We start from the raw sequence: 21,485 nt of genomic DNA on the forward strand, positions 1-21,485 counted from the left end.
TAGGATCCAAAAATGTACCTCCAATATTGTGTTTCCCACTGGTGGCTGCATCTTTCTTGAAAAATGTTAGTTACATGCAGCCTCCAACAATGATTTCACCACTGAAGAATGATGGTGAAGATGACAGTTGGGGCTGGAGCACATAGATCACAGCAAGCTGCTCATTATGCAGATCTGCCAGTGAATAATTTTTCCAAAGAACTCAACACATTCTATAGTATGAATGGACAAGGGTCATATGAACGTCACAATCTGCCATTGTCCAGTCAAAACACATCTTGTTCTTTGGAAGTGGCTTTACATATACTTTATTAGTTCAAATTTCATATACCAATTCTGATTTTAAAGACAAAAAACATAATCATATGTACTTGGTGCCTGAATTACATGAGTGAGGTGTGTTACCCTTTAACAGACTACCTTGTTAAGTGCCTAGTAAAAGTGAAACTGCAATCAAAGTGGTGTCTTCCCACAGTGTATATAACTACGATGAACACTCCAGATGCTATCTTCACTTTTTAGAAAAACCAAAAGCAAGATGCTCTGCTGGATTTCAGCATGTCTGTTAGCTTCCCTATTGCTTCCAAATGGTAAGTTTGACCTATGGAAGAGTACTGAAATTATTTATCTTATCATAAATGCTTAAAGTCATGTTTGCTTTCTAACTTTTAATTAATTTGTCAGCAACGTTTTCTTTTATTTTGTAATGTGTTCCATTTACCTAAACTTGGTTTTTTTTATGCATGTGGCTTTCTACAAGTTGTGAATTATCTATTTATTTATTTATTTATTTATTAACACCAAGTTGTTGCAGCATTTTTCTCTTTATTAATCCATCAGAAATAACATATCTTCTTTGTTTTAATGTTACAAACAAGATAATATACTAGCAACAGTTTTGGGTCTAGCTCCTTAAACCTTCAAGTTTATTGTGTGATTCTCAAACCTCTTGTGTTCCTTACCTTAAGGCAACCTTTTTCAGCCAGGTGTGTTTTGTTTCACATGACTGTCATATGCCTATAAGTGTTTCTACATTTTGTTTCTGCTCCTCCCTTTCCTTTGGTTTAGTTAATGCTGTATAGACAGTTCTCCCCCTTTCCCAGAAATGCATTGCAGCTCTAGCCTCATGTCATGGAGCAGGAAACATTATGATCTTTTGATCTATCGGATGTTCATTGTTGTAAGATTCTCTCAGTTTATGGAATAAACTTCACAAGATCTACAAGATGTCTTATCGATTGAGTCACTGACTGTGTTATCCAACTGAGGTTGAAGTTATCGCTATCTCATCGCAACTGTAAGTTACAGAAATTACACTATCAATGCTTAGATTGGAGAGACAGAACAAGGTGCCTTGGGGTTTCTTCAGGGTTGCCATGGCAAAATGCCTAAAAATTACCCAAACATTGTATACAAACCAGGGGTGGATTAAGCCTTCCGTTTAGTTACACAAAGCCACAGGTTTTCATTTTGCACCATTACGACCTTCTAGCCGCCGGCATCCCAACAACCAATTACATCATTAGTTGATAAGCAGGACAGTGGGTGCCTGCACAGCATCCTTGTTTTCCTCTCCCCTGCCTCTCTCCCTCGGAGCTGTGGTCACATTAGCTAAGTGATAGAGAAAAACTTAGGGAAAAGAGAAACACTGGAATACTAATCAGTGCCAGCGTGCAAAAGTGTATTTGATTTAGAAAAATAAATAAATCACCTTAAACGTTGGGTGTCTGTCAGGAGCCGCCGCGGCGTGTGGCTCGGCGTAGGCGCAGTGTGCCGGCTCGCACTGGTGTGCGGGCACTAGGTCCTGGCCGGCCGCGGCGGAGACGGAACTCGCGCATGCGCACTCAGGGCCGTGGCTGCGTGCCTGGCACCAATGACAGCGCAGGGAGCGGTATTTAAATCCGCTCTGCACTGACACTGGTTGCCGTTTGGTCTATCCCAGGGGTGGGCAAACTTTTTGACTTGAGGGCCGCAATGGGTTCATATATTGGACCCGGGGGCCGGACCAAGAGTAGATGAATGATGTGTATGTGTCATCCATAGTAAGTATAGTAATATTCCCCCATAGTAAGCATAGTAATTAATCCCCCATATAGTAATTCATCCCCCATAGTAATTCATCCCCCATATAGTAATTCATCCCCCATAGTAATTCATCCCCCATATAGTAATTCATCCCCCATATAGTAATTCATCCCCCATATAGTAATTCATCCCCCATAGTAATTCATCCCCCATATAGTAATTCATCCCCCATAGTAATTCATCCCCCATATAGTAATTCATCCCCCATATAGTAATTCATCCCCCTATAGTAATTCATCTCCCCTATAGTAATTCATTCCCCATATTCCCCTGTGTCAATTTACTTACCTTTGCTCCGCGCGTTCCTCTCGCCATGTTCCCGGTCTTCAGGGCGGACTGTGAGAGGAGCCTAGCTCCCCTCACGTTCGTCGCGCTGCCCCGCCTACACACATCCTGACAGCCAATGTATCACGCTCCGCGGGCCAGATTAAAAGGTCCGCCGGGCCGTATACGGCCCGTGGGCCATAGTTTGCCCATTGCTGGTCTATCCTGTCTTCCTGCTTCTATATTCATTGGTATTTGATTGTTGCTGACCCGGATTGTTCCTGACCGTGCTGTACTCTCCTGCTCTGACCCCTGGCTTGCCTGACCTCTCTCTTGGATGCCCCTAATTTGCTCTGACCTATTGTTGCTGACCCGGCGTGTGACCCGACCATTCTCTGCCTGCTGCCTTGTACTGCGCTGCCCCCACGGTTACCGACTGGGCCTGTCTGACCACGCTTCTGCTCATCCATCCATCCTGCTTGGGCCCATCCGCCTCTTGACATCAGGCTCTCAGTTTGCAGATACCTCTGGCGGATCCCTCTACCACGGGTGGGTGTACTTGGGGGCCGCGACCTGGTCTCGGTCTGCTCCAAGTCCATCCCCACCATCAGGGGCCCTGGTGAACAAGCAGAATGGAACTTAGACTCCGCGCTCTGGGGAACCCTATTCCGTGTATTGCTAGAGGTACCGCCAGGTGGTTCATTCCAGTGTCTTACTAAACATGTTGATGTTGATGCATTATGTAGAATTGGTTTTTACATTTTAGAATGGGGTGACTCAAAGCTGTCCATAATTTTAAAGGGTGCCTTTCCACTTCTTAATAGGTGATTTAACAGTACTGATTGGCATATTCAAGGCTTTGGACATCTTCTTATGTCCTTTTCCATCTTTATAAAGTTCCATTACCTTGTTACGCAGGACTTTTCTGATCCCCATGGCTCAGTATCTAGCCTAGTCAGTGTTTCCACGTAAGACCTAAAAACTCTTTGACTATTTATACACTGACAGTAATTGCAATTTAAAAAACCACAGATGTTGGACATTAACCTCTAATTGGCATTTTAACCCGTGTGTGTCACCTTGTGTGCCTGTATCAAAGGCAAACATTCCAGGGTATTTAAACTTTTGATCATGACCATTTGGGTGATTTCTGTTATTATGATTTAAAAAGGAGCCAAACAACTATTTGATAAATTGTTTTCATATGATCATCATCCTTCAATAAAAGAGCATTTTTGTCAGGGCAGGAGCAATGGAATGGGCAGGCAGGCCTATGGTAAGGTCACGCAGCGACTGACGACAGCCACTACCATGGCAAGATCAGTCATATTTTCAATATCAATGCCAACATTTTACAATTTCTGCCAGGGTATGCAAACTTTTGAGCACAACTGTATGTTAGCTAACTGCAAATGCATTTAAAAAAAAAAAAAAAATTAACATTTTTAAGTTTACGGGTTTTTTTTCTCAATAAACATTTTTGATTTTTCAGAAATATTAGAAAAGTTGTAACAAGATACACAAAAGACAAAGTTGTACAATTCTGTATAACAAGAGTTGATACATTAAATTGCGTAACATAATCTACACTAAATTCAAAATATAAACAGAGTCTAGAGTTCAATAAATGTAAGGAACAGAGCATTATGAATAACAAAAAGTATCAATCAGTCTTAGCTAGATAATGTTTGTAGTTAGAAAATAAATTAATAAATAGGGTGAGAGAAAAGAAGAAAAATAAAATATATCAGGATATGTTTGTATATAAAGAAGAGCGGACAACATCAGCTTGGAGCAATATTGAAAGTCAACAAATATATACGTAATATCTGCAGGTATAGGTACTGTATTCTCAATAATCAGAACCAAGTCATTCGGGTACTCATTAGCATGTTGTAATCATCAGAGTACATGAAAAGGAACCAAGCCTTCCAGGTTTTGTGGTATCTAGTCAGGTGGTAATTTTTCATAGCTGTAGTTTCCTCCATGTGATGTATATTGTCTACTTCTCGTAGCCAGTTCCTTATTGAAGGAGTTTGAGTTGTTTTACAAAATTTAGGGATTAGGGTTTTGGCAGCATTAAGTAAATGTTTTGTCAGTGAATTTCCTTTGTAAGGAATTTCCTTTCCTTCAATCATAACCTTTGTATGAGACTGTAGAGATGTGCAGTAAACAGCAGACTGCTTCTAATGTCAAGCTGGTTTCAGTGATTTTCAGAATAAGATCACAAACCTGTTTCCAAAAAGTGGAGATTAGGGGGCATTGCCACCAGATATGCAATAGATTGCCTATGTCACTACAGCCTCTCCAACAAGCATCAGAATTCTGGGGACACCATCTATTTACTTTATCAGGTGTGACATACCAGTGTGTATTTTGTATGATGTCTCTTGCAGTCTCATACTAAGGGAACATTTATGTGCTAGTGTACATACATTTTGCCATTGTTCCTCTGAAAACTTTTTGTCCAGAGATTTTTCTCATAAAATTCTAAAATTATGTTGCTTCTCTCTGGCTTTTGATTGAAGTCATGCGTAAGCCAGGGGCGTTGTTTTCTTAGTTCCAAAGCCTCTAAGGCATATTGCCTCTAGTTAAGTAAGGACCTTAGAAAAGGAAAGTCTTTGTGTGTGATTAGATAGGTAATCTCGTAGTTGGAAGCAGGTCCAGAAGGGTAGTATGTTATCACCACAACTATCCTTCAAAGACTCTCAAGATAAAAATCCATTTGCTGAAATACAGTGTGTGGCAAGTAAGGGGAGTCCCTTAGTTGTACAGTATGTGGCATTATGTTAGTGTGTACACCCGGTGGGAACTCTGGATTATCAGCTATAGGTGTTAATGGACGTGGTACAGTTGCTAAATCCCAAGATTGTGTTAGCTTATGGAAAACTGCTAAGGTGGCACCCATAGTTGGGTGTTGAGTTATCTGTTTAGGATATGATTTACCTATCCAAAGTTATGCAATCCTCTAAAGTTATCCAATCTTTATTACATCTGTGACAGTCCCAGTCTATCACTCTGGCTTAATGTGTTGCATAATAGTAACGTTTGAAATCAGGAAGACCCATACGACCCACCTTTTTAGATCTGGTGACCAAATAAAAGTAGATACATGATTTTTTTGTGGGCCCAAACAAATTGTCTTTGTATTTGTTGTAATCTTCTAAAGATGGAAGGCAGTTTAATAGGTAAGGCATGCATGCAATATAATAATCTCAGTAGGATCATCATTTTTGGAGTTACAATTTTTAAGATCTTGTTCTATGTTTTTGAGAAGGGGGGAGAAATTGTGAGTGTAAAGATCCTCTAATGAAGGGGTAATCGAAGAGATTTGGATTTGATGTATTTGGTAGTGACAGAAAAATCAATAGGTCATCTGCATAAGCAGCGATTTTATACTATCTACCCGAAATACAAAATCTTTGCATAGACTTGTTTTGATTAATCGTATGAATTAAGGGCTCTTGTGATAGAATAAAGAGCACTGGGGAAAGGAGGTATCCATGTCTTGTACCAATTTTAATAGGGATGCACAGATACCATTTTCTTAACACTGAGTACAAGTACCGATACTTTTTTTAAAGTACTCGCCGATACCATTTACTGATACCTATTGCCTAAGAATAGGAGTAGGCAGAGGTTTGGTTTGGGAGGTGCACAGGGGGAGTGAGGGCAGGATAGTTGAGGATGGGTTGAGGTGGGATTGGGGTTGGGGGAGGGGTAGAACTGGGGTGGTTGGGATGGAAAAAGGCTGTGATCACTGGGAGGGAAGAGGAGGGGGATGGGAGGGTCATTGGGAGATTGCTGTATGTCTGCAGTGTTAAATTAAGGAAGTAGAGTTTTGGCCATGAGTGAAATGGTATTGAGAACTCACCTGCAATATGCTGATGGCGTAATGGGGATTCCTCTAAGCTTGCTGAAGCTCCTCTAAGCAGCAGTATGTGTCTTGCGCTACACTTTTGACAGTTGGATAGTTTGACAGCTCTCCCACTAAATCTGTTAGCATCCCTGCCCCACTCTGCATACATAGCCGCTTGCCTCTCAAAATCTGCTAGAATGCTAGAAGAGCCAGCTCTTTGGGACCACAGGCTTGACAGTTTGACAGCCACCCCCCAGTACATCATCATTCCGGTCCTGCTCTGCATACATAGCCGCTTACCTGTCAAACTCTGTTAGAGGAGCCAGTAAATTGGGACCAAGGGCTTGACAGTTTGAAAGCTCCCCCTGTCTAGGCCCTCCTTAAAAAGCGATATTTGCTGGCATTCTTTTGTTTTCAGCTGTCAGTGGGGGGATCCTGCTGACAGCTGAAAGAACCAAAAACAGGAAGGTATCGGTTTTTAGTATCGGTGCATTTGCATAAGTACTGTTACTCATGCAAATGCCTAGTATCGGTACCAATACCGTTATTGGTGCAACCCTAATTTTTAACAATAATATTGTCTAAGAGGACTCCATCTATTTTGATTTATGCAATAGGTGATTTGTACAGAGTGAAGATCCAAGAGAACACCTTATGTTTCAGGGCCTATGTGACTGCACATGGTAAACGTTGTGACAGGAGTGACTTTGGGTGGGGGGCACATGGAACACAGCCCCCTTTGGAGAAGTGGGGAGACCCCTGTCTCAGCTCCCCAGATCCCTCTTATGTGTAAGTCACCCTGTGCCTTTTAGGGGTAAAGGGTAGAATGTCCTGCTATTGTGTAGACATGTATATGTGGGGTGTGGGGGTTGTTCATTGTTTAATGCCACGTAGTTGTCCCATTGTTCTATTATGTGTCTTGCTTGAGAGCAAACTATTATGGGATGTAATGTTTCCGGCAGCCCTTCCCCCTGATGGGACGGTCTGCTGATGTGTTTCCTGTCTGTGTGTGTATTCCCCGCCCTGTGTATATATCTTGTATCCATGTTAAAATAAAGCAGTCCATTTCCTGTCTTTCATACAAGTCTGGTGTTGTCTCATCTTGTATGGTCAGCGGTTGTCAGGGCTCCAGGGTATGACCAGAGGTATGTGAACTGACGCAGGGAAACGCAGGCTTCAGATAAGTTATAAACAATATAATTTATTAAAGACTAACAATACAAACATAAACGCAGTGTAATACTAAAACATAACAGTGCAAACGAACCAAACCACCCACAGATAACAGTACATACAATGCAAGCGTCGTCAGGCAGGCCGGGTCAATAACAATCGGGCAGGTAGGTACAGGGGGTCAGGCAGAGAATGGTTGGGGTCACAAGCCAGGGATAAAACAGGAGAAGTCAGCAGAGGTCCGGATCAGGCAGGGTCAGCAACGAATCAGACAGAGACAGAGACAGGAACAGGGATGCAGGAACAAGATACAGGGCCCAGGAAAAACAAACACACACCAAGGCAGAGACTGCAGGTCTGGCCATCCCTTAAATACACCTGCATAATCAACTTCAGGTGTTTGGCTGGCTGCAGGGTTGAGTCTCTGATTGCTGGGAGCACCCGCTGGCCAGCCCTGGTACTGCAGCCCACAAGACAGGTGAGTCCCACCATTACTGGCAAGTCCATTCCTGACAGTACCCCCCCTCAAGGAGCGGCCTCAGGACGCTCCAAACAGTCCTAGCTGGGCAAAATGTTCCACCGCCCGGGTCTGGTAACTGGCGGGATATCAAAGACTGGCACATCGGGCAGAACTCCGGGCAGCGGCACACCGGGCAGGACTCCGGGCAGCAGCACACCGGGCAGCGGCACACCGGGCAGGACTCCGGGCAGCGGCACACCGGGCAGGACTCCGGGCAGCGGCACACCGGGCAGGACTCCGGGCAGCGGCACACCGGGCAGGACTCCGGGCAGCGGCACACTGGGCAGCGGCACACCAGGCAGGACTCCGGGCAGCGGCACATCGGGCAGGACTCCGGGCAGCGGCACATCGGGCAGGACTCCGGGCAGCGGCACATCGGGCAGAGGCACATCGAGCTGGACTCCGGGCAGAGGCACATCGGGCTGGACTCCGGGCAGCGGCACATCGGGCAGGACTCCGGGCAGCGGCACATCGGGCAGGACTCCGGGCAGCGGCACATCGGGCAGGACTCCGGGCAGCGGCACATCGGGCAGAGGCACATCGAGCTGGACACCGGATCACCAGGCGGAGCAGCAGGCACTGGGCCACCAGGCGGAGCAGCAGGCACCGGTCCACCAGGCGGAGCGACAGGCACCGGGCCCCTAGGAGGGGCGACGGGCATCGGGCCCCCAGGAGGGGCGATGGGCATCGGGCCCCCAGGAGGGGCGACGGGCGTCGGGCCCCCAGGCGGGGCGGCGGGCGCTGGGCCCCCAGGCGGGGCGACAGGCATCGGGCCCCCAGGCGGGGCGACAGGCATCGGGCCCCCAGGAGGAGCGACGGGCGCCGGGCCCCCAGGACGAGCGATGGGCCCCCAGGCGGAGCGGCGGGCGCCGGGTCATCAGGCACGACAACGGGCATCGGGTCACCAGGCATCAGGTCATTTGGCTCGCCAGCGGGCACCGCGTCATCTGGCAAGGCAGTGGGCACCGAGTCATCAGGCACGACAGTGGGTTCCGAGTCAACTGGCATGACCACAGGCACTGGGTCAGACATTGGATCGTCTGGCTCGACAGCGGGCATCGGGTCACCAGGCATCAGGTCATTTGGCTCGACAGCGGGCACCGCGTCATCTGGCAAGGCAGTGCGCACCGAGTCACCAGGCACGACAGTGGGCTCTGAGTCAATTGGCACGACAGCGGGCACCGGGTCATCTGGCGTTGGATCGTCTGGCTCGACAGTGGGCATCGGGTCACCAGGCATGACAGCGGGCACTGGATCACCAGGCATCAGGTCATTTGGCTCGCCAGCGGGCACCACGTCATCTGGCAAGGCAGTGGGCACCGAGTCACCAGGCACGACAGTGGGCTCCGAGTCAACTGGCATGACCGCGGGCACTGGGTCAGACATTGGATCATCTGGCCCGACAGCGCGGTCATCGGGTCACCAGGCATGACAGCGGGCACTGGGTCATCAGGCATTGGATCGTCTGGCTCGACAGCAGGCATTGGGTCACCAGGCATGACAGCGGGTACTGGGTCATCAGGTACCGGATCGTCTGGATCGACAGCGGGCATCGAGTCAACTGGCCTAATGGAATCATCAGGCTGGATCAGTTCATCAGGCTGGGTAGAAACATCATGCTGGGTAGAGGCATCAGGCTGAATGGAGGCAACAGGCTGAATGGAGGCAACAGGCTGGGTAGTGGCATCAGGCTGGGTAGTGGCATCAGGCTGGGTAGTGGCATCAGGCTGGGTAGTGGCATCAGGCTGGGTGGAGGCATCAGGCTGGGTGGAGGCATCAGGCTGGGTGGAGGCATCAGGCTGGGTGGAGGCATCAGGCTGGGTGGAGGCATCAGGCTGCACCACGGAAGGCAGGTCCTCAGATGGGAGGCTGACCGGTTTGGATACTGGCAGGATGGTATTGGTTGGAAAGAACTTTCGCCTTTTCCTGGTTTTAGTTACCAGAGCACCGTAAGTAAGTGCAGGTTTGTAAACGGATGGAGCAGCTGGAGACAGAAGAGCTGGAGGATGGAACAGGGGAGGGAACAGTTGCTACAGAGGGCTTCTTTACAGGGTTAAAGGCAGGATAGGTGCAGCGAGTGGGAACAGGGTACTGACATGCGGTAGATAGCAGGGTATACTGGGCTGTAACTGGAGGTGCTGTTGGGAATGCAGGAATAGAGCTTTGAAGAAATAGATTAGAAGCAGGACTGGGTTTTTGCAAGCTGACTGAGGCTGGGTGCAACAAGTCTGACCATGTCTGCAGTATGGGTTGAACAAAGCTCAGCTTACACAAAGCCTGTCTGACCAAAGACTGCACTGCGTTTATACAATCTCTTAGTACCTGTTGTGAACATGCAGAATAACGCTCCAGAAAGTAATCCACATCATCCTCTAATAACCATACCAGGGACTCTACCTGGTCGGCACTAAATGGGGGCAAAAATTCATCCCTGCATTCGGGGGTACTAGATGAAACCAACTCAGCACAAACCTGAATCAATGGCTGCACCTCAGAGAACTCTGTGCGCTGATCTACTAGGCAATGAGCGATCCGTATACATTCTAGCAGTTCATCCCTGGGATACTCCTTCAGAGTTTGATAAGCATACTCTCTGTCATCAAACACTAGCAGAGATAAATACACAACCTCATCAAGATCCATCCTTCCCAGCAACAAGCCAAGATGGCTTCCCTGTGCAGCCACTTCTGGTCAGGATTGTCCTTGGTGTAATGTGAGGGCTCCAGGGTATGACCAGAGGTATGTGAACTGACGCAGGGAAACGCAGGCTTCAGATAAGTTATAAACAATATAATTTATTAAAGACTAACAATACAAACATAAATGCAGTGCAATACTAAAACATAACACAGTGCAAACGAACCAAACCAAACCACCCACAGATAACAGTACATACAATGCAAGCGTCGTCAGGCAGGCCGGGTCAATAACAATCGAGCAGGTAGGTACAGGGGGTCAGGAAGAGAATGGTTGGGGTCACAAGCCAGGGATAAAACAGGAGAAGTCAGCAGAGGTCCGGATCAGGCAGGGTCAGCAACGAATCAGACAGAGACAGAAACAGGAACAGGAACAGGGATGCAGGAACAAGATACAGGGCCCAGGAAAAACACACACCAAGGCAGAGACTGCAGGTCTGGCCATCCCTTAAATACACCTGCATAATCAACTTCAGGTGTTTGGCTGGCTGCAGGGTTGAGTCTCTGATTGCTGGGAGCACCCGCTGGCCAGCCATGGTACTGCAGCCCACAAGGCAGGTGAGTCCCATCATTACTGGCAAGTCCATTCCTGACAGCGGTGGTGTCCGTATATCTGTGTTCGGACAGGGAAGCGGGAGTCTAACGAAAATACCCTAGTGCAGTTGGGGTCCGGTTCTGTTACAAACATATAATCTCATGCGACCCTGTCAAAGGCCTTCTCCAGGTTGGTAGACAAGAGAAATCCTTCGATTTTTTTCTAACTTAACCCTGTTGGGCATGAATCCAACTTGCTCTGGTCCAATTAGCTCTCCCAACAGAGGTCATAGGTGATTTGCAATAAATTTAGCTAGTAATTGTAAGTCAATGTTAAGGAGAGAAATTGGCCTGTCACTGGAGCATTCTAAAAGGATCCTTGTTAGCCTTTAGGATCACTGTGATATGGGCTAGGAGAAAAGATTCGGGGACCTATTGTTGTGTACATAGAGAGTTTAATGCCTGGAGAAGCGGGAATTTTATTGGGTCTGTAAATGTTTTATAGTATTGTGAAGTTAGACCATCAGGTCCTGGGCCCTGATTTTAAATCTTTTATGACAAGTAATAATTCTTCTTCTGTAGAGTTACGTTCTAAATCATTAACAGCTGTCTTGGATAATGTGGATAATTTACTCTGCCTTAAAATTCTATAATAGTTTGTCTCTGTTACCTTGTAAGATAGATGTTTTATGGGAAGTTGGTAAATTGCAATAAGTCTTTCAAAGTTTTGGCTAAAAACAATGCTTTTATCACCATGCTCATAATAAATGCGTTTTTTAAAAAGCGAGCGTTTAGAGTTCTGATCTAAGATGTTTTTTAATGCTGTTCTAGCTTCTAACAGCTCTGTTGCCGATTGGGTCAAGAGAGAGAACTTATGTAGTTATTTAAGTTGGGCAATTTTAGCAGAGAGGTCATTCAATTGCTTTTCTTTTTCTTTTTTACATCTTTCACCAAACTTAATTAATTCTCCTCTCACCACACATTTATGTGCCTCCCAAATTGTTAAACAGGGTAGGTCCTCACAGGAGTTGAGGGTGAAATAAGTTTTGATGGCCTCCACAACATGGATAAAAGGGTCTGTGAGTAATGTTGGATTCAATTTCCAATTACAAGTTTTGGGGGGAGTTGTTCTAAGATATCTAATGTTAAGGAGGTTGGTGCATGATATAGAGAATGATTGAATTCCTATATTAGCATCTATTAAAGTGGGGAGGTTTCTGTCGGAGTATCGTTTGTTTTGGATGTGATCACTTACCGATCACAGCTGTTGTGATCTACCAGTGAGCCTAATTAATGTGAGAATACGTGCACATGGAAGTAAGACACTGGCACAGAATGCAGTTTGCCAACTTCCTAATTTCTACTTTATTGAGGAAATAACAGTAACATTTATAAGTCTCATGACGCAGGCGAAGCATATCCGATGATTGGGTGAAAAGTCCCCTAAGTTTCCTGCGTGTTCTTCCATTCGTGTTGATATCTTCCAATCATTGTCACCAAAACGACTCATTCCCTTTTATGGGGGTTGTTTACGTTAAAAGATATTTTTCTTCTAATGAGTCACCTAGGGTGAGACTCCGGGTGAAGGCGCCATCTTAATTATCATTGTGCCGTTGCCCTATATCTGATTGTTTTCAAGAGAATGAGGAATTTAGAGAGCAAGAAGCAGAGAGTAGCAAGACTATAAAATTGTCATTTTACTGATCATCTAATAGAACGTGGACTGTCTATGACAATCCACTACACGTTCATGTGGGGGTGAACAGAAGGTGAAATCTTTATCTGTAGGATTTTTGGACCGCCAAGAGTCAACTAATGTCAAAGATCTCACCAAACATTTGATCCTCTTGAGAACTCGATAGGATATACAAAGCTTTGCCAGGAGGAGGTATATTGAATCAGGTTTAGGGGTATATTAAGGTCCCCTCCCAAAATTACACAACCTGTGGCAAACCATTTTAATTAATCCACAATTTTTTGCCAAAAGGATATATGGGCCGAGTTAGGAGAGTACACATTGGTCAGAGTGGTAGGTCTACCTTCTAGGGGATACCTTCCCTCTGGGTCTATTAGTTGATCTGTTATGGCAAAAGCAGCATATTTTCTTAATAATATGAAGACTCCTTTCATTTTGGCTTGGGAATTTGTTGAATGGGTGAGACTCCGGATGAAGGCGCCATCTTAATTATCATTGTTCCGTTGCCCTATATCTGATTGTTTTCTTAAGAGAGTAAGGAATTTAGAGAGCAAGAAGCAGAGAGTAGCAAGACTATAAAATTGTCATTTTAGTGATCATCTAATAGAACGTGGACTGTCTATCACAATCCACTAAAATCCCCCCTTAAAATGGCTATTTTATTCCTGACTGTCCCTATGTCTTTCTGATGTCCTAACTGCCTGGTGGCCCCCCCCCCCCTTGGAACTCTTTTAAGACGCATATAGAGCCCCCGAGTGGCTAATCCATCCCTAGAGTCTCGATGCGTCCTGAGAATGCCACAGTCAGGCACTGTCTTTCCCTGCTTATAGTTGTCTGTTAAGGGGGGGGGGGATTTATAACACTTCTTACGGGTCCAGAATGTGAAGATCAGGGGCCACAGTTTGCAAGGGAGTATAAAATTCCCCTCCTTCACGGGGGAGTTCGACATAATCATAGTTCATAAATGTGGGGGAAAATCTCGTTCACAGCCTTCCCAACTAGTTTCTTAATGCAAGGGATCACACAACAGGTGAGCACTGCCACTAGAATGATGATACCCAAGATAACCACCCCTGCTTGGGCGAGGGCCTTCTGCCAGCCACTCAGCCATCCAAACCACTGATCCCAGGGATGTGTAATACCGGAGTTTTCCTTAAGTTCATTTGATAGGTCCTCCAGCTTCTTGATGGCCAGTGTCACCTTCCCATTTGGGCCTGTGTTATCTGGGATATACGTACAGCAGGTCATGGTCTTTGGTATCATTTTACAGACCCCACCTTTTTCAGCTAATAACATATCGAGTGTCAAACGATTTTGAAAGACCATGTTAGAAGTAGCCTCCAACTGCTCTGCTATCCCCTTTAGGGCATCTCGTGTGTAATTTATAAACCGTTGTTGGTTATAGTAAATGTAGTTTATCCAATCTACATTCTTGTTTTCAGTGATGAGGAGGAATAGGGATTCAAATCCTGCGGCCACCTGGTCTCTGGCCTTGAATTCATCAGGTACCCCCCTTGGGACTCCTACTGCGTCTATATAGACATGGGTGTCAAAACTCCCTTGCGGGGCACTTCATTTCTGCCTTGTTGCACGGGGGGGGGGTTGGGCACCCCCGTAAGTAATGGATCTGAGAGGATATGCAGTGGCATTATGGCCTTGGCAAGGGTACATTCCCCTCTCCACTTCCCTGTCAGTCAGGTCCTAATCTTCTGATCACCACAGATCCAGAATATATCCCCCAATGATATTCCCTGGATCTTGGTTAGATGCGACCGGGCTGTACTATAAGCAGCGCAGAATCCCTTTGTGAAATTCCCCAGGAACCTTCCTCCTCCCTCATAGTTGCAGGTATAATTACCGGGATATATAGTTAAACTATTTGGGGCCTTTTCGTCTCCTTGGATTAGGGGGTAACGCTTCTTCCAGTCCTCACATAAAAACTGGTTCGTAGAGATGTTAGTATACAGGCTTAAGACACACTCCTCTATGAAATCTGGTAGGGTTAATGGTACCGTCCCCAGATGTGGTCTGGCATGTCCACACACATAGCAGTTGGACTTATTATGCGAGTTTGCATTGTATCTCATCCATTCTAACCACAAATTGGTGTCTGAGACGCCAGTTTCTACTGCTATGGTATCTTCGTATGTAGGGTTTGCTATGGCCACCATCTCTGCCAACGTTTTGATCTTTGGCATAAGTGGGTTGTGGGTGGGAGCGGTATTTCTGGAAGATTCCCATCGTTTTGACCCATACATATCCCTTATCCAGAATTTTCCCATCATTCCCCCATGTGCCCCTGCCAACCAGTGTCCCAACCAGTAAAGCCCCTCATCTCCTGGGCTGGGGTTCTCTATGGTGTGGGTGAGTGGCATGGTTCTCCCTGTTGGTTTTTCATATGAACATGTGCCTGTTTTAAGTATAGTCAGTCAATCTATCAATTAGGCTCTTCCCATTCTTATCTTTACGGTTCAAAGCACTTAGTGGTTTATACCCCCAGTCAGGCCCCGTATTCTATCCTACTGAGCCCCAGTATCCACAGTCGTCTCCCCAATAGTCATCCGTCACACATATACAGTGGGGATCGAAAGTTTGGGCACCCCAGCTAAAAATGTGTATTAATGTGCATAAAGAAGCCAAGGAAAGATGGAAGAATCTCCAAAAGGCATCAAATTACAGATTAGACATTCTTATAATATATCAACAAAAGTTAGATTTTATTTCCATCATTTACACTTTCAAAATAACAGAAAACAAAAAAATGGCGTCTGCAAAAGTTTGGGCACCCTGCAGAATTTATAGCATTCACTGCCCCCTTTGCAAAGCTGAGACCTGCCAGTGTCATGGATTGTTCTCAACCATCGTCTGGGAAGACCAGGTTATGTCAATCTCAAAGGTTTTAAATGCCCAGACTCATCTGACCTTGCCCCAACAATCAGCACCATGGGTTCTTCTAAGCAGTTGTCTAGAAAACTGAAACTGAAAATAGTTGACGCTCACAAAGCTGGAGAAGGCTATAAGAAGATAGCAAAGCGTTTTCAGATGTCAATATCCTCTGTTCGGAATGTAATTAAGAAATGGCAGTCATCAGGAACAGTGGAAGTTAAAACAAGATCTGGAAGACCAAGAAAAATATCAGACAGAACCGCTCGCAGGATTGTGAGAAACAATTCAAAACTTACGTTTGACTGCACAATCCCTCCAGAAAGATCTGGCAGACACTGGAGTTGTGGTACACTATTCCACTATAAAGAGATACTTGTACAAATATGGTCTTCATGGAAGAGTCATCAGAAGAAAACCTCTTCTACGTCCTCACCACAAAAATCATCGTTTGAACTTTGCAAATGAACATATAGACAAGCCTGATGCATTTTGGAAACAAGTTCTGTGGACCAATGAGGTTAAAATTGAACTTTTTGGCCGGAATGAGCAAAGGTATGTTTGGAGAAGAAGGGGCACAGAATTGAATGAAAAGAACCTCTGTCCAACTGTTAAGCATGGGGTTGGATCAATCATGCTTTGGGGTTGTGTTGCAGCCAGTGGGACAGGGAACATCTCACGAGTAGAAGGAAAAATGGATTCAATAAAATTTCAGCAAATTTTGGATGGTAACTTGATGCTATCTGTGAAAAAGTTGAAGTTAAAGAGAGGATGGCTTCTACAAATGGATAATGATCCTAAACACACCTCGAAATCCACGGGGGATTACATCAAGAGGCGTAAACTGAAGGTTTTGCCATGGCCTTCACAATCTCCTGACCTCAACATAATTGAAAATCTATGGATAGACCTTAAAAGAGCAGTGCGTGACAGACAGCCCAGAAATCTCAAAGAACTGGAAGACTGGAAGAAAAGTAAGGAAGAATGGGCAAAGATACCTCAAACAAGAATTGAAAGACTCTTGGCTGGCTACAAAAAGCGTTTACAAGCTGTGATACTTGCCAAAGGGGGCAGTACAAGATATTAACGCTGCAGGGTGCCCAAACTTTTGCAGACGCCATTTTTTTGTTTTCTGTTATTTTGAAAGTGTAAATGATGGAAATAAAATCTAACTTTTGTTGACATATTATAAGAATGTCTAATCTGTAATTTGATGCCTTTTGGAGATTTTTCCATCTTTCCTTGGCTTCTTTATGCACATTAATACAAATTTGGCTGGGGTGCCCAAACTTTCGATCCCCACTGTATATATCCTACTGGAGTGTTGGGGACGGTCCCGATACATATTACACTGCCAAGGTTGTTTCGAACAAGGCACTATGTAGCAGAAATCAAATGTGAAAGTGGCCACACGGGTGTTGGAAGAATTGTACCAAAATGTTATCAGGCCACCCTGTTCAGATGTCCCACCTTCCCTTGTGATTGCCACTCTTTGTCCCCTACCCATTCCCCAGAGCACATATAAAAGGATATATGCGTATACTCATGTTTCTAGTTGTCTTCTGGGGGCTCAGCTTTCTTGCAGTGAGAGGCGTGTATCCAGGTACTCTTTCCTTCTAGCTTCACTGAGGTGGCCGTCGCCAGAAGCACCTGGAAAGGACCGTCGTATCTGGGTTCCAATGTATGTTTCCGCAGAAACTTCTTGACCAAGACCCAGTCTCCAGGTTGCAAAGTGTGCGTTCCAGTGTCCGCCTCAGGATCTGGAATCGAGGAGAAAACTTGCGCATGGATATTAGTCAACACACGTGCCAAAGATATCACATACTTTGTCAATGAGTCAGACTGCAATTGTAATTGTTGAGGATAGTAGGTACCCAGTCTAGGGGTGGACCCAAACAAAATCTCATAGGGAGACAACCCATGACTCCCCCTTGGTGTGTATCTAACACTGAAGAGAGCAATAGGCAAGCTGTCCGGCCATCCCATGCCTACCTCTTGGGCCATTTTTAACATTCTTGACTTTAGGACCCCATTCAGGCACTCTACCTTCCCACTACGCTGGGGATGATAGGGTGTGTGAAATGCAAGTGTGACCCCCAGATCTCTTTTGGGACATTGGCAGTAAAAGCCAGTCCCCGATCGCTTTCAACCAACTCGGGCACCCCATATCTGCAGACTATCTCCGTGAGCAGCTTCTTGGCAGTGGTTCTTTCTGTCTGGTTGGTTACTGCGAACACCACTGGCCATCCTGAGAACATATCCACCACTACTAGGGCATATTCAAATCGTCCACTTTTTGGCATCTGGATATGGTCTATCTGGATCCTCTGAAATGGATATAGTGTCTTGGCCAGATGTTTGCTTGGTGGTTTCTCAGGTCTTCCAGGGTTGCACTTGGCACACACAATGAAAGACTTACAGAATCTGTCTGTGTAAGCCATAATTTCGGGTGCTACGTAGTACGTGTTGATCAAAGAGTTCATTAGCATCTTGGACAGGTGTGACGCCCCATGTGGCCACTGCACTGCGGCCGGATATAAGGATCTGGGAAGCAAAACCTTCTTCCCCACCACCCACAACCCTTTGTCCTCAATTGCTCCTTTATATCCACTCCTTCCTTTCTGCTTCTGAAGCATTATCCTGGGCTTCCTGGAGTTGGCTGATCTTGGGCTGATGAATTAACACAGGCACCACCTCACTGCACATCTCTTCATCCTCTTCCTGCTCCCTGACCGCAGCTTGCTTAGCAGCCATGTCTGCCAGATGATTTCCTTTTGCTTCTATAGTGGTCAATTTACCGTGGGCCTTCACCTTCAGTATGGCCACTTGGGCTGGTAGTAAGAGTGCTTCCATAAGGTGGTTGATCGCCTGTCCATGCTTTACAGGAGTCCCAGCTGCCGTGAGGAAGCCCCTCATTTTCCAGATTAGGCTAAAGTCAAGTGCAACGCCCACTGCATATCTGGAGTCCGTGTAAATGTTAGCTGTCTTTCCTTTTGTTAATTCACAGGCTTTGGTGAGGGCCCTTAGTTCAGCCGCTTGTGCAGACATAAAGGGTGGAAGAGGTCTAGCTTGCAGTACCATTGTGTTGGTAGTCACAGCATATCCAGTGTGGTAGATGCCAGCATTATCTGCAAAGCGGGATCCATCCACAAAGCGTATTAGGTCAGGATTTGATAGGGGCGTATCATGGACTGTTGGTAGGTGTGTAGTTTCTGCCTGCATAAGTTCCAAACAGTCATGTGCCATATCCTCTGATGCCATGTCTTCAGTGTCTTCTTCTGTTTCTTCTACCCCCCCCCCTCATGAAGAGGAAGAAGAGTTGCAGGGTTTATCTGGGAGCATCTGACCAGGGTAACATGATCAGGCAGGAGGAGGGAACCTTGTAGTCGCAGATGTCTGGCAGCAGATAGATGTTTGGGTTGGGTTTGATTCAATATTGCAGTAATGTCATGGGGGGCCAGAAGTGTGAGGGGGTGTCCTAGGACCAAGTCTGCCATCTTATCTAGGAGAAGATGGGCAGCAAAGAGAGCCTTCAGACAGGAGGGACCACCCCGTGCAACTGGGTCCAGCTTGCCGGAGTAATAGCCCAGAGGCCGGAGGTGACCTCCGTGGAGTTGTGCCAGGACTCCTGTTGCATGACCCTGCCTCTCAGCCACGAAGAGTTTGAAGGGCTCCTTGTAATCTCGTAATCTGGTAGGCCTAGTGCAGGTGCAGTGGAAATGGCCTTTTTCAGGCGATGGAAGTCAAGTACAGCTTCTTCTGTCAGGAAGAAGGGTTCAGATTTCAGGGCATCATAGAGGGATTGCATCAAGATGGAGGCTTCTGGGATCCAGGAACGACAATAGGAAACCAACCCTAGGAAAGCATGCAGGGCTTTTGGTCCCTGAGGTATTGGAACATTCTGGATAGCCCGTACTCTATCTGGCGTGAGATGACGAGTGGCTTGGGAAATGCAATGTCTCAAGAAGATGACAGAAGTTTGGCACCACTGTAACTTGTCCTTGGAAACTTTGCTGCCCTGTTCAGCCAGGTGGTGGAGGAGGCTCAGAGAGGCGAATTTTCCTTCAGAGTGGTTGGTGGCACATAGGAGCAAGTCGTCCACGTACAGGAGCACTATGACTTCCGGGTGTGACTGTTGCCAGGTGCTGAGGATGGTTGCCATGGCCTTTGTAAATTGGCTTGGCGAATTCTGGGCCCCTTGGGGCATAACTCTCCAGGTATACTGTCAGCCGGCGTGGGTCGAAGAGGTACATGCAGGAGGGGTCCAGTGGGACACTGAAGAAGGCATTTGCCAAGTCAATGACTGTGAACACTTGGGCTGTGGGAGGTACCCCTGCAAGCAGGGTGTGGGGGTTTGGCACAATGGGGGTTTCCAAAATAGTTGCCTCATTGACTGCTCTCAGATCTTGAACCATGCGATATTTGGTGGGCTCACCCTTTGGAGTTCTTTTCTTCACTGGGAAAAGGGAGGTGTTGCATGGGGACACACAGGGAATTAATGCCCCGTTTTCCAGAAGTACATTGACTTGTTTGGAGATGGCGTCCATCTGGGCCTGCTTCAGAGGGTATTGAGGCTTCCTTGGCAATGGTGCTCCAGGCTTAAGCTGGACTAACACTGGAGTAACTTTCAGATGGCCCATATCCTCAGGGCCGGTGAACCAGAGAGTGAGTGGCAGCTCCTGTAAGGCCTGTTCTACATGGTCTGGTAAGGGGCGGCCTAAAACTTCCTGTAGAGACATCATCAGTGGTAATGAACACAGAGCCGAGGTGTCCTCCTCTCCCAGGGGGGTGGAGAGCTGAATGGTGCCATCTGGTTGGTAGGATATAGTTGCTTGCAACCTGGATAAGACATCAGCTCCCATTAGGTTCAACGGGCAAGTGTTTGACACCACAAAGCGAGACAGAAAATTAGGTAAGGTACCGATATGTAGAGGTTTTGTAAGCCAACTGCATTGTGGGCAGCCATCCACTCCAACACAGGAGACATCAATGTTTGAGAGGTATGTCTCATTGGGTAGATCTTCTCTCCGCAAAACGCTTCTGGCTGCACCTGTGTCCACTAGGAATTGTGTAGGATGTCCCTCAATGGGGACAGTGACCTTTGGTAGGGGCCCACTAGCACAATGTCCATGAGAAGAAACAGTCATAAGTGGGGTGGACACAGGCTTGCCCCTGTCCTACTGGAGAAGGTTCAGATGTTCTTGGGTAGGACCTGTCCGTGTGGGTCCTGGAGGCGGTGGAGGTGGTGGCAAATCAGACTCTTCCCACCCTGAGTTGTAGTTATTGGGTCGCCGTGGACGTCTGGGAGCTCTGCATTCTCTTCTGAAATGTCCAGGCTTCCCACAATTGAAGCAGACGGGTGAGTTCCTTCTGGGGACTTGTTTTCCGGTTGACAACATGAGTGGTGTTGGTTTCCAGGTCATCTGGGCTGCCTCCAGACCCTTTGCCACCAGTATGTCCAGGCTAGGGGTACGATATTCCGGGCGGGCGACTATCAAACCCTTGCGGACAGACTCCTTTAGCCCTGATACAAACGCCGAGGCCAGCATTTTTGTATGTACCTTGTTATGGACACTGAATCCCAGGTCTGTAAACACCTGTGTTAGTCTGGTATGGAATTTTTCCACCGACTCGGTCTTATCTTGGGTAATATCCTGCAACGTGGTGGCCTGGTCCACTAGTCTCTCTCTAGCCCACTGTTGCAGCTGGTCACAGTAGGAAGTTCCCGAGGCATAAGTGGTGTCCTCATTTGGCCTTACTCTGGTGAGGTCTTTT

General features: G+C 46.5%; 1 protein-coding gene and 1 pseudogene across 1 annotated transcript in view; one reads left to right on the forward strand and one right to left on the reverse strand.

The window, feature by feature from the left end:
- The first annotated feature begins 465 nt into the window (after positions 1-465).
- Positions 466-21,485, forward strand: part of LOC149453923 (granzyme A-like) — an 80,429-nt gene continuing 59,409 nt past the window's right edge. The window contains exon 1 of the mRNA XM_089688089.1: positions 466-590. Coding sequence (XP_089544215.1) covers positions 503-590 — 88 coding nt within the window. The 5' untranslated portion in view covers positions 466-502. The remainder of the gene's footprint in view (positions 591-21,485) is intronic.
- LOC149453924 (uncharacterized) lies at positions 13,779-18,346 on the reverse strand (annotated as a pseudogene).

This window comes from Staurois parvus, unplaced genomic scaffold, assembly GCF_062004578.1.
Source record: "Staurois parvus isolate SC_StPar_1 unplaced genomic scaffold, SC_StPar_1.0 ptg000445l, whole genome shotgun sequence".
NCBI classification, from domain to species: Eukaryota; Metazoa; Chordata; class Amphibia; order Anura; family Ranidae; genus Staurois; species Staurois parvus.